The following is a 14,649-nucleotide window of genomic DNA, read 5'->3' on the forward strand; positions in this document are numbered from 1 at the left end:
GAATTCTTAATTTCGGGAAACAAACTGAGGGTTGCTGGAGTGGTGGGGGTGGGAGGGATGGGGTGCCTGGGTGATTGACATTGGGGAGTGTATGTGCTATGGTGAGCGCTGTGAATTGTCTAAGACTGTTGAATCACAGACCTGTACTTCTGAAACAAATAGTACATTATATGTTAAAAATAGAAGAAGAAGAAGATAGCAGGAGGGGAAAAATGAAGGGGGGGGAATTGGAGGGGGAGATGAACCATGAGAGACTATGGACTCTGAAAAACAAAGTGAGAGTTCTAGAGGGGATGGATTAGCCTGGTGATCGGTATTAAAGAGGGCACGTTCCGCATGGAGCACTGGGTGTTATATGCAAACAATGAATCATGGAACACTACATCAAAAACTAATGATGTAATGTATGATTAACATAATAATAATAATAATAATAAAAAAGTTCAGGGATCTAGCCTGATTTCTTCAGGAACCACCATCGAGACCACTTACATAGGTTTTGCCCAGATTTCAGACTAAGAACATTTTGCATAACCTTAGTATAATATCACAACCCAATATTGACGTTAATGCAATCTATCTATCGAATTTATTCAGATTTCCCCACTTTGATTTGCACTCATTGGCGTGTATATGCTCTCATCCCATACAATTTCGTTACCTGTGCATGTTCACATATCCACCAGTCCAGATACTAAACAGTTCCAGCACCACACAAATACTTCACATTGCCCTTTCACAACTCATCTACCTCCCTCCCTCAGACCCCTGAAATCTTTAATGCTCCTTTAAACACCTTATTATAGTCTATTTAAAATTGAGGTAGAATTCATATGCTATAAGAAATCACTGTCTTAAAGTGCATTTTGGTAGGTTTCAGCATTCACAAGATCGTACAACTGTCAGCACTATCTAATTCCAGAACATTTTCACTGTAGAGAAAGCCCTGTGCTAGTCAGCAGTTACTCACCGTGTCTTTTCCTCTCAGCCCGTAGCAACTACTATTCTACTTTCTGTCTGTAGATTGACCTATTTTGGACATTTCAAATAAATGGGATCATATGATATGTGGCCTTTTCTAGCATTATGATGTTTTCAAGGTTCATCCATGTTGTAGCATAAATGGGACCTTCATTCTTTTTTATGGCTAAATAATATTCCGTTCTATGGATAGACGACCTTTGTTTATCTGTTCATTAGCTGACAGGTATTTAGGTTGTTTTTAGTCTTTGTTATGAACAATGATGCTAAAAACAATGTTTAAGTTTTTATGTGGACATATGCTTTCAGTTCTTGTCAATTTTTCTTTAGAAGGAGAATTGCTCTGCTCAGTGAGTTTGGTAACCTATATGTTTAACTTTCTGAACAATTGCCCAATTGTTTTCCACAGCAGCTACACTATTTTATATCCCCACCAAAAATTTAGACGTTTCCATTTTCTCTGCATTCTCTCTAATACTAGTTATTTTCCATTTTGCTTTTTTTTTTAATAGCTAATCTCTTGGGTGAAGTAATATCTCAGTGTGGCTTTGATTTGCATTTCTGAATGATGTAGAGCACTCATTTCATTTTGCTTATTGGTCATTTATATATCTTTACTGGCAAAATGTATATTCAGATCCTTTTATGTTTATTGGGCTGATTATCTTTTTGCTGTTGAATTGTAAGAGTTCTTTATATATTCTGGAAACTAGACGCCCTTTTCTCCTATTTGTGTATTGTCTTTCAGCTTTTTTGCTAGTGCCTTTTGGTGAAGTCTGATGTATCTTTATCTTTGGTTGCTTGTGCTTTTGCTGTCATACCTAAGAAAGTGTTACTTACTCTAAAGTCATGAAGATTTACATCTAAAACTGAGGTACATCTAACTGAGTTAGCCCTTAAGTTCAGGTCTTTGATTCATTTTAATTTTTAAATTTTGTATGCAATGAGAGGTTGGAGAGGTTTACTTACTCTTTTGCATGTGCAAATGTAGTTGTCCCAGCACCATTTGTCAAAAGGACTGCATTTTCCCTACAGAATGGTCTTCCTAGTCTCTTCCAAAATCAAGTGACTATGAATTTGAATTTTTTTCTAGATTTCTCCATTTTATCCTATTGATCTGTATGTTTATCCTTAATCCAGTACACATTGTTTTGATTTCTGTAGCTGTGTAGTAAGCTTTAATATCAGTGTCAGTCCTCTTCTTTTTCAAGATTGTTTAGATATTCTCTGAATCACTTGAATTATATGACTTTAGGATCAGTTAATTTCTACAAAAAAGGACAGTGGGAATTTTGAATAGTGTTTGTATTGAATCAAGATAAGTTTGGAGATTATTGCCATCTTAACAATATTAAGTCTCCCAATGAATGAAAATGGATGTCTGTCCATTAATTTGGGTCTTTAATTTTTTTTCAATGATGTTTTATAGTTTTCAGTATTCATGTCTTAAATTTATTTCTAAGTATTATCTTTGGTCTATTATAAATGGAATTGTTTTAATTTCATTTTTAGATTGTGTATTGTTAGTATATAGAAATAGTTTTTGTATATTGAACTTTTATTCTGCAACCTTACCAAACTTGTTTGTTAGCTCTAATAGATTCCTTAAGGTTTTATTTTTAGATGGCATGATTTTATATATACAAAAGTTTTAGTTCTTCCTTTCCAATCTAAATGCCATTTGTTTCTTTTTGTTTAATTATCTTGGCTCGAACTCTAGTACAATGTTGAATAGAAGTACCAAGAGCAGTCATGCCTATCTTGCTCCTGATTTTAGGGGAGAAAGCTTTCAGTCCTTAACCATTAATTATGATAAGAGCCATGGCTTTTTTTGGAGATATCCTTTATCAGGTTGAAGAAGTTCCTTTCTGTTTTGCGTTTGAGTGCCTGTATCATGAAAGGATTTTGGGTTTTGTCAGATGTTTTTCCTGTATTAATTAAATTGGCATTGTTTGTTTTTTCTGTTCTTTTATTAATATAGTATATTGCATTAATTGATTTCCATATGTTGAACCAACATTGCCTACCTGGAATAAATCCCACTTGGTCACGGTATATAATCTTTTTTATGTGCTGCTGGGCTTAGTTTACTAACGTTTTATTGAGGTTTTTTTGCATATGTATTCACAAGAGACATTGGTCTGTAGTTTTTTGTGGTCTTTGCCTGGTTTGGGTATTAGGGTAATATTGTCTGCATAGAATGATGAGGAAGTGTTCCCTTCTCTTCATTTTTTGGGAAGAGTTCGTGGAGGAATTACATTAATTTTTCTTTAAACATTTGTTAAAATTCATCAGTGAAGCCATTTGGATTTAACTTTTAGTTCTGGTAAGTTTTTTGATTACTACTTCAGTCTCTTTATTTGGTAGAAGTCTTAATCATATTGTTTGTTTCTTCAGTCAGTTGAAGTCTTCTCTCTTTTTTTTCTTTGCCATTTTTGTTGACTCTGTCAGAGAACCAATTTTTTGTTTCATTGATCCCCTCCATTGTTTTTCTATTTAGCTCTGCTCTAATTTTCTTTTCTGCCCTAATTTTTCTTATTTCCTTCCTTCTGTCTGCTTTGGGTATAGTTTCCTTTTCTTTCTCCAGTTTCTGAAGGTGTAAATTTAGATTATTGATTTGGGATCTTTCTTCTTTTTAAGTGTTAGGTATTCACAGCTATAAATCACTCTGTGAACACTTTCTTTGCCATATCCCATAAGTTTTGGTATGTTGTGTTTGTTTTCATTTGTCTCAAAGTAGTTACTTTCCTTGGTTATTTTTCTTGGACCTTCTGCTGTTCAGTTCTCACAAATTTGTGAATTGCCCAATTTTCCTTCTCTTACAAATTTCCAATTTTATTCTGTGTGGCCAGAAAACATACTTTATATAAGTTTCAGTATTTTTATATTTATTAAGACATGTTTTAGGGCCTAATACATGGTCTGTCCTAGAAAGTATTCTGTGTGCACTTGAGAAAAATAAGTAGTTTCCTGTTGTTGAATTAAATGTTCTCTGTATAGATGTCTGTTAGGTCTATTGGATTATAGTGTTAATTCAAGTCTTCTATTCCCTTGCTGATCTTACATGTAGTATTCATTATTGAAAGTAGGATATAGAAATAACTATTGATTTTTTTTCTCTTTTCATTTCTGCCAGTTTTTGCTTCATGTATTTGGGAGCTCTGTTGTTAAGTACTTATGTGTTCATAATTTTTATATCTTCTTGATGTATTAACTTTTCTTGTAAATTGTCCTTCTTTGTATTTAATGAGAATTTTTTGTTTAAAGTCTGATTTTCTTCTAAACTTGGTATGGCTATTGTAGCTCTCTTTTGGTTACAATTTACATGGTATATCTTTTTCCATCCTTCCATTTTCAACTTACTTTCATCTTTGACTCTAAAGTGAATCTTTTTTGGACAGCATATAGTTAGATCATATTTTTTTTTTATCCATTCTGCCAATTTCTGCTTTGTAATTGGAGAACTTACCGATAAGTGTGTGTTATACATATGGACACATTATGTGGTAAGCTCTTAATTAATGTTTATTGAATCTATGAATATTTGTTGAATGAGTGAACAAACAAATGGACATTCTCATGTAGGTCCATACAGTCAAAAATGTTAAATTATTATAGTACCAAATTTAGCAATGCGTATGTATATTTCAAACAGTGCATGTCAAGCGCAGGTGGCACTATGAGGAATGTTAGGGTATTTGAACATTAGAAAACCATACATGTAATGTGATTTATAGCAATAATAGATTGAAAGAGATTAACTATATGAAGACAGCAATGACCAGGAAGGAATTTCTTTTTTAAAATTCATTGCCCATTCAAGATTTGAAAAAAAAAAAAAAATAACAATAAGAAAGAACTATAAACAAACTAGGAGTAGAAATGAACATCCTTGGTTTGACAAAATGTGCCTTTAAAAAACAAAAGAAAAACATATGTTAATATTGGTTCTTCATGGAGAACTCTTAGAAGCTTTCCCTTTAAAGTTAGAAATGAGACAGGGTTGCCTACAATCCCCTCTTATATTTAGCATTGTATTGGTGTACTTAGCATTGAACTGGAAGAACCAGACAGTATAATAGGAAAAGAAAAAGAAATTAAGTCTTAAATCAGAGAAAAAAGAAAAAGCAGTATTCATTTGCTGATTCTGATTATTGTCTACAAAGAAAGTCCAAGACAGTCTATAAACAAACTTCTTTACAAGTCGACATTTTTCTAGAGAATTTACATTAGTGTCATAAAGACAAATTTTAAAATAGAGAAGTGATGTAATAGTCTTATCCAAAAGAAGATTCTTTTTTGGGACACCTGGGTGGCTCAGTCGTTGAGCGTCTGCCTTTGGCTCAGGTGGTGATCCCAGGGTCCTGGGATTGAGCCCCATATCGGGCTCCCTGCTCAATGGGAAGCCTGCTTCTCCCCCTCCCACTCCCCCTGCTTGTGTTCTCTCTCTCTGTCTCAAATAAATAAATAAAATCTTAAAAAAAAAAAAAGGATTCTTTTTAGTAGTTGCATTTTAAAGTGTACTTAAGAATTTTTGAATAATTTTTATAATCAAGTTATATTTTTTTTTTCCTGTAGAGCTACAGAGACTTCTGATGAAGTGGAGAGCCTGCGACCGCCTCGATTCTTTAATGAGGATGGAGTTATCAGACCTTACAGGTTGAGGGATGGGACTGGAAACCAGATGTTACAGGTGGGTGAAGAAATATCTTACACATTAAGATTAATTTAGTCAAGTTCACTTTATTAAAAGTAGTTAAATAATATTTCAAATATATGTTAGATTGGGTTTTTATATGTTTTACTTAATTCTGTTTATGTTTCTTATATTTACTTAGGTTTTAATGTACATTTATTTACTATAAGATCTTTTTTCTTTTTTACAGGCATCAAAAAGTTTGATATGAAAACAGTTAATGCATGACTTTGCAAGTGAAAGCCAACAGTAGATTTTAGTCTTAAAATTTACAAACTACGTACAGCTGTTTCAGTATTTTGAATACAAAGAAAAGCTTTTGTATTGGTAACTTTTTGTATAGGATTTTAGTGAATCCGATCTTTTTATAGGTTATCCTTAGTTCTGTACTGGATTTGCTAGATTTGTTGAAAACCATTGTGCCTTATGTACCCTCATAGTTGGTGGTACTTATTTAACCAATTAAACCATTTCTGTTTAGGGGACTTCCTTCTGCATATCAAGCCACTAGTAGCTTTTACACAGTTCTCGTGTCCACTTGGGCATGATTAAGGAAAAAACCAGTACCATTGCTGTTGGCTAATTCTTGGGTTCTTAGGCTTTTCTTTTGAAGATACTCCACTGGCCTTGACCCTCTTCCTGCCTTATGCTTGTGTAGTCTATTTAAAATCTGTGGAATCTGATAAGCAGTGCACATGAAAGCCAACATCTTTTATTAAGGAAAATTAGATTTGAAACAAAAGACCATTTAAAAGGTAGAATATTTTATCTACAATAATAGATACTTTTCTTACTTTGAAAACTGGACTTTTTAAAATTTGGATTATGGTGTAGGTAACATACCATAATAGATCATACCAATTTAAAGTTATTTCATCTGTGGTTTAGATGTGGACTACTAAATTAAATCATTTGTTTGCAAACAGATAAGGAGTCATTATGTATATATAGACTTGAAAATATTTGTAGAAATAATAAACTGTGGGATATAGTCCTTCCTTTATAGCCTTGATATTTTAAATACTGTCATGTCTAAAATGATCATGGGAAATATTTAAAACTTCAATACTTTACCCACTACATGCAGAGTATATAATTTTGCATAAAATGTACTTCCATCTAATATAGTAAAACATAACCATTGAGATAATGTGTATTAGTAAAGTGACAGTGTATAAAATGTTTTTAAAGCATCAAAATAATTGCATATTGGGACAGAAGTGGTGATCTAGGGAGAGGTTGTGCTCTAAAAGGCATTTTGTGCAATCTCTACAATGACAGTATATCATTCTTCGGAAGATGGAAATGGTGCAGAAGTCACCCGTGGTTAATACAATTGAAAATAAACTATTCAATTCCTGCCTTCCCTTTTTAGGGAAGTAACATGTTACTTACATTAGTAGCTTATGTTAATAACATATTACTGACATTTTACTGGACTGAATATTAGATCACCTATTGAAAAACTTAAAATATTTCTTGAGAAACTTTTAATAAATTCAGTTAAGAAGTAAGGATGAGTAGTGAGGAGAATTTAGAAATACATCCTCACTATTAGGAGACAGATTATGATAAATAATAAAGCCATGAGATACCAGAAATTTCTCTCAGTTGATAACTTGATTTAATGACAAGTAAATTTATTTTATACCTTCATTAATGGTTTGCTGAAGCTTTAAACTTTGGGATTTAAAGGCCATGACCTTTGACTGTGTGTTTTAAAGGTACATATTATTTTTGGTAGGCCAGTTTTAGTACTAACTGCTAAAAGAGCTATTTAAATGACTTAAACCTCACAATCCTTGTCAGCTATTTTACTTGTTTTTCAGCAAGAGTATTATTAAACACAATATTAGCTGGAATACCTATAGGAATTCACCAGAGGCCTTAGGATGATTGTGGTTAGCATTGTTCTCTTACGGGTATAAGAAGTAGGTTGTTGGTTTGGTGGTAATGGTGCTTTTTTAGTCAAAACTCTATTATTAGCAAATAGTTTACAATACATTAGTGCCAGTACTGTAGGAAAAAAAGCAGATGACGTAGAAACAGGATTTAAAATCTCATCTGGAGAGATTTAATCTAAGTGATTTAACATTGGTGCCTTAGAAAATGTTTAATACTTTAAATGTTTCTCCTTTTATTTTCTAATTCTCTAAAAAAAAAGGTACTCTGTGTTCAGTAAATTATATGGGCGTATATATAATTAAATATAAAATACACTCCTTGGTTGTATGCCTTTGTATCTAGAAAGAAGTACTGTATTATAGTGTCTCCTACTAGTCAATTCAAGTTACCTACTAGAGAAATAGAATAATAATTCTCATATATTCATGGAATACCTTACTGGTATCATCCAACTATTTTATCCATTGAGTGTACCAACCAGTAGGTTTAGTCTTAGGTCTATTAAGTTATGGAATATTATATCTGTAATTACTGCCCTACTCAGATCTGAACTCTGCCTTAAGATTATTCTGACTCCTTGAACATTTCACAATTTTACATGTTTTGCAAGCATTTTGCCATGCTTAACTAACCTTTGTGCTTCTTTTTTCCTCTACCATGCTTACAGAAAATTCAGGTCTACAGGGAGTGGATTATGACTCACAGTAGCAGTAGTGATGATGATGATGATGATGATGATGATGATGATGATGATGATGATTAGTCAGACCTGAAATGTTAAATTCATATGGTCTTTGTCATTTTATTTGGAATGTTTTATTAACATGTTTTGTATGACTGCTACCATAATGCCCGTATGTCCAGTTTTAGGGAATTACAATCTTTTTCCTTTTAAAATGTTTTTCTACGTATTTACAGAAAGCAAAGTAATTGCATTATTTAAGCACAGAAAAAATGTATTCTACATCTAAAGTTAGGGCATACTATAAATTCTAGCATTTGCTTACATATGTTTTGTAGCTTTGCAATGCAGAGTTTATCGTTAAGATTTAAAGTTAAACTTAATTATTTTTTAATGTTCACTAGTTTTATTTTCAATTATCTGCTTATTAGCAAAATGCCATTTTTAATATTCTCTGTAAATTTTCTGGGCTGTAATGTAATGCCATTGCGTAAAAAAAAAATAGTCACAGCTAGTCAATATTTTATATTTAGCATTTTAAAAGTATTTTTGTCAAATTTCTTTTAATAATAATAAACTTATATAACTTCAAGCAATATGAATTTGTTGTTCTATTCCAAAACCATATAGGTTGTACTGCTATTATAAGGAGCATTCATGATTTGTTACGGAAGTTTAGTCAATATTTTATATTTAGCATTTTAAAAGTATTTTTGTCAAATTTCTTTTAATAATAATAAACTTATATAACTTCAAGCAATATGAATTTGTTGTTCTATTCCAAAACCATATAGGTTGTACTGCTATTATAAGGAGCATTCATGATTTGTTACGGAAGTTAGTGACATAATTTATAGTCTTAGAATGAAAAAGGAAATTCTGTTCTTTGGTTCACTTTTTATTTCATTACATATGTATATATACAATGAACAAAGTTGGTTTTATAGTCATTATATTTACTTATTAACCTAAATATTCATATGCTAGATCCCTATTATAAAATATTAAAAATTAATTCAGGACATTAGAAGAATTTTTATAGTAAGCATAATTACGTATGTTTGTTCTTGGTTATATTGGAAAATATTATCAATGTCTCTGAAAGATCTATGAGCAGAACTGTTTTATGTTTTGTGCACTGAAGGGTTTTCTTTAATTTTCAATTTAGATAAAACTATTCTGTCCTGTTTCACTAGTAAGTTAGATATACCCAAAAAAAAAAAAATCCTCTAAAGAGTGAATGACTGTTAGTAATATGATGGGTTTTTTGGAAGTTTTTATTTAAATTCCAGTATAGTTAACATACAGTGTAAAACTAGTTTCAGGTATATGGTATAGTGATTCAACACTTACATACATCACCTGGTGCTCAACACAAGTGCTCTCCTTAATCCCCATCACCTGTTTTACTCCTCCCCCCACCACATACCTCCCCTCTGGTAACCACCAGTTTATTCTCTGTAGTTAAGAGTCTATTTCTTGGTTTGTGTGTGTGTGTGTCTCTCTTTTATAGTAATATGATGTTTAATCCCTATGACTGCTGTGCTTTGGGATCAACAAAGAAACATTTACCTTATTTATGTTAATCAGTTTATGTATATTGAGCTTATATGAATTAGATTTTAATAAATAACTGCCTTAATTGTTCAACTTTTGGCTTAATTGATTCAGCCCATGATTTCTGAGTCTAATTCTTAAGTTTACCAAGATTTTATTTCTATATATCAGTATTCTCTATTTCTTAGAAATGACTATTTTAATTTTTTAATATTGAGCTTACAGAAAAGGATGCTAAAAAGTATAAGACATTTCTTTTGAAATGTCTACCTGCCTAGCATTCATTTAAATTAAGTAGAAATCCAGGTTGTGTGTACTAGAACTAAGAAATATGTGAGTGCCAAAAAATGTGTTTTCATCAAAATAGTATTATCTTTTTGGAATAAGTAAATACATGAGAACAGTGACCATTGAAATAGTCATGACTGGGATCAGAGACTGGTATCTGGTCCCCACTGGTCTCTTTCACCCCTGGCCAAAATCATACAAAACCTACTCCTTCTACAAGAAGCTAGAAAGAACACAGCCTGTTGTTACATATTGTTGTATGCCTTAGGAAAGAGAGGTCTGGAAATGTCTTCATTGGCTTTTTACATTTCAACTAGACACGGGGCCTTTCTAAAAGGGAAAAATGCTAAACTTCTTGATTGCAAGGCATTTACTGAGTTTCCTGTGGTTGGTCTGTGACACTTAATGCTATGGTACAGTTTTCATAAAGATTTGTAAGAATTTATCTGGAAAAGTTCTGGATATTTCAGCATTGACTTGCCATTTTAATGCAAAGAAAATTTTAAGTAGGATTACATTTATTTAAAATCCCTTGAATAGTGAAATAATTTAAAAGAATATTCTAGTAGCTAGTAAACTGTCACGTGGCTCATGTGGTCCTAAGGATTCATCAGTCTTAAGTTTTTAACCCTTCTTAGAAGTGAAATATGTTCTTTAACAGTATAATTGCCCTTGTTCTTTCTGTTTTTGTTTTCCTACCACAGTGAAAAAATCTTTTCAAGCTCCTTTGACCACAGATACTATTTTTCCAGTTAAAAAAAATTGTGTTGCTTTTATTAGAGAAAAATTCAAGATTTAAGATTACACTATTGTTCTACACTAATGAGCTCTTGTTGGAGATAAAGGACATGGACAAAAATATCTTCTTACTCCATCAAATAAATAGAAAATGTTCAATTTTGGCACTTTCATGAGATGAATAGTTCCTTTGTTTATTAGAGGCTCTACAATTAGAATTTTAAAATGGGAGTATTATCTAATGAGAAAGTCTAGTGAAAAAGCTGCATTTGAAAGATCGATTATGAAATACCACACCTGTCCATATCCTTTATTTATATTCTGGATTTCTACATGGTCACTGCTTATGTACAGGAAGAGGGAAGGAGGGTCTATCTTCTCTAAGAGAGTAATTACTCATTCTTTATTTGCCTTTGTATTTACCTGACACTTGAATAAGATACTGAAAACCGGCAGGAAGAAAAATTCATAAAAAGCCTGGAATTGTGAACACCTGTCACCATGGATTAAATTTATAAGAGCAGCCTATAAATGAAATAAGATGAATTGGATATAGCAAATGTAAATCCAGAATAATACAGCTGTCAATATTCCTTATAAAAAAAAGAATAAATTTCAGTTTGTTTCTGTATTTAAAATCTGGATTTTATAAATTTTACTTTTTGAAATTGTTCAAAACACATAGCAGTGTTAAGTATTGATTTTTCAGGTCATGTTATTAAAATTTGCAAATGAAGCCATTCTAGATGTGACTAAGACGTCAATATTCAACATGAGATATATGCTATCATATTTACATCCCAAGGTCATATAAAGAATGATAGGTGCTATAGTAGTTGGTCTGCTTTAAGTCCTGTGGTGAAATTTAGCTTCATACTTCCCGATAGGAATGGGAGGAGGAGCAGAAACCACCGTCCTAAGTGTTGTGTACTCTTATACTGTACCTTCAAGCCTTTGGCTTTTGTTTTACAGATAATTTATAATAATTTATTATAATAAAAAAAATTAGAGGTTCTGTGGAGTCTAAATAAAATACACAGTTACTCATTTAGATCAAATAATAATTACGATGGACATATAAAAACATCAGTTTGATTATTCTGTCCCTGCACCTTTGGGATAAATGGAGATTAATTAAAAATGTTTAGATTGTTAATTTCAGTGGATGAATGTTTGAATTGATGAAGTGCAGTGAGTACACTTAGTACAATACAAAACATTACTGAAAGTCCTGAATCAGAGAAGAATAAAACAAATGATTTCAAATAGGTCTGTGTTAGGGAGCTAATTAGAATAATTTATAATTTCATACATAGGGGTTTATGGTTGGTTAGTTTTAATGTGGCAAACCATTCTCATGTATGTTATTATCTCTCAGGGTGGGTGATGAATTTATTCAGCAACAGTATACCTCTAAAAAATGAGCTTAAAATTAAATGTCTAATAACTTTGTAAAATTGGTTTTTAATATAGCCCTCTTTATTAATATAAATATTCTAAGCAGTGGAAATGATAAAAGTATGTACTAAATTGCAGTATGCCATTCTTCGGAATCTTAGAGATACTTAAATACCTGAGCATTCAAAATAATATAGTTATTACTAGTTTTTTTTAAAAAAACATAATCAGTATCATCAGAAACTTAGCTAAATATATATATATAATTCTTAATTGGGTATGGTGTGTTTTTCTATCCTAAGTTATCATTTATCAATAACCTGTTAATCATATATGTCTGCAAAGATTTTCTGAATGTAGAGCTGGGGATTTCTATGAATTAAAAAATTTAGAGACCCGCACTTCCATGGAAAAAGCTAATTCCTTTTGTGACTCAATTAGCTAACATTGATTCTCAGTCTACAATTGTAGTATTTTATAGGAGATATGAAAATTTTCAAAAATTATTTTTTACATTGTTAAAGTAATACATGCTCAGTAAAGTAGGAAACTGTAGAAATAAAAATTATCCTGTCTCCCCATTTATATTTCCTTTTTAATTTTTTTAACATGATTATTATCCAAATATATAAGTTTCTGTTGTATATTTTTGTTATTGTAAGTTCTTATAAATAGAATTATTAACTTCTAAAGTTTAAAAAGAGTGATCTATTCATAGAATAATTCCCATTGTGAGGAAACTGGTGTTTATTTCTGGAATACATAAAAGCCAGCAGAATCTTAATTTTTATAATTTTTGTAGCTGTAACAGCTTTCCTTTCTTGTTTTTTGTTGAACATGTTTCTATTTAAAAAGTTTTCACCCCTTAAATCTTTGCCTCTTAAAATGAGTGTGTGTGTGTGTGTGTGTGTGTGTGAGAGAGATCTTTGTGTCATTCACTGTGTATGAATGTTGTTAGCTGGGGTATCCCATGAGGGTAGTATACTCTTAAGCATTTCAGATATTTTAAATTTTTATCTGTGTTGTCTTTGAATCTCTTACATCTCTTTCCATGATATCATAGTTACGATTATGTGAGTTGTTGTAGCAGGGAGGCTGTTTTTGTTTGTTGTATATTTCTTTTCTTTCAGAAATTACAGATGTTTATAATTAGCTTCAAACACTGCCTAAATGATAACTGCCTTCAGCCGACGTGGTCTTTCCCTTTACCTCGGGAGGAGAATTACAACTGATCTGGAAGAAAGGGCTTACCATAGGCAGTCAGATCACCAGAGTAGTGCCGAACACTCTTCCTGACTTCATCTGAAATTTTGAGTAAGTGGACAAGAACTAGGAGGCAAAGGCTCTTTGGATTTCACTCTTCATTTTGTAATTCTTCCCCTCCAGAAGCAGACTTCTGAATGGGATGAGAAAACTGAAGAGAGCCAAATCCTGTTATCCAGGGAAGTTCAAGCTCTTAGCACCCCAAATAAAGCAGATCCTATGGGAAAGGAGATTACCCATCCAACCTGGATGCAGTCTCACACTTCATTTATCAATTTAGCAGAGATCTCTTGGAGAGTTTTTGGGTACATCATTTTCAAAAGCCCATATTTTCCAACATTTAGTAGTAAGTCCCACTAACTTTATTTTGCATCAAAGAGTATTTCACTCCACTTAGAACCTTCCAGTATTACATAGCAGTACTTTTTGAATAAGACTTTGAAATTACATCTTTTTCTGGAGGTGATGGTTCCACTTAGTGGAGTTTCCAGTTTTCTCTTTGTCTCAAGTATAAAATGATTTTTTAAAATTCTGTTTTCTAATCCGGTAACTTGAATGAGACCAATTCGATTTTTAAATCTTTTTCAAAAGTTTGTCATCCTTGCATCCCTTAAATTTGTAAATATGTTAGAGAAGGATAAATACTATCAAAACAGAAAATTTAGTATATCCTCAAATGTTACACTCAGGTAGGTTCACCTGGAGTCTTACTCTCTTTTTACCTGAGTATTAGTTTAGAAGATCTTTAACCTTTATTTTTGCCAAAGATGCTAAATTGTAACTTGGGATTTCTTTACTTATGTGTTAGAGCCCTACCTTGTATGATTTCCCCTGGCTACTTTGGACAGCACAGAGATTTTCAGCATAAATTGAACTTAGTAAAGCTCATTGGAAACTTTTTTTAGTGTGTGCTCTAAGTGTTGTTAGAAAACATTACTATTACGTTATGCAGTCTATTTTTTATTGGCAAGATATCCTATGAAAGAAAGGATGTTCTCTCACCAAATGAAACTATTCCTTTTCATACAAAATTGAATTGGAGGCCACTTTCATTCATCTAAAAACAAACTTTAATGTCATCTATGAAAGGAAGCACTGTGTATACTTTTTCTGTCAGTTAAGAGTCTTCAGTTATAAAATC

At 32.0% G+C, this 14,649-nt stretch overlaps 1 protein-coding gene across 4 annotated transcripts in view; it reads left to right on the forward strand.

The window, feature by feature from the left end:
- VPS13A (vacuolar protein sorting 13 homolog A) overlaps positions 1 to 14,649 on the forward strand; it is a 262,998-nt gene that overhangs the window by 229,191 nt on the left and 19,158 nt on the right. For 2 of the 4 annotated variants that reach the window (XM_081804091.1, XM_081804094.1), the window contains one exon: positions 5,560 to 5,674. In XM_081804091.1, the coding sequence (XP_081660217.1) occupies positions 5,560 to 5,674 (115 nt within the window). Of the gene's footprint in view, positions 1 to 5,559; positions 5,675 to 5,867; positions 12,647 to 14,649 lie in introns of those variants that run through there. The other 2 variants (XM_081804093.1, XM_081804092.1) reach the window with 2 other exon arrangements.

The sequence above is a fragment of the Leptonychotes weddellii genome, chromosome 14 (assembly GCF_054177405.1).
Source record: "Leptonychotes weddellii isolate Sample4059 chromosome 14, ASM5417740v2, whole genome shotgun sequence".
Classification (NCBI taxonomy): domain Eukaryota; kingdom Metazoa; phylum Chordata; class Mammalia; order Carnivora; family Phocidae; genus Leptonychotes; species Leptonychotes weddellii.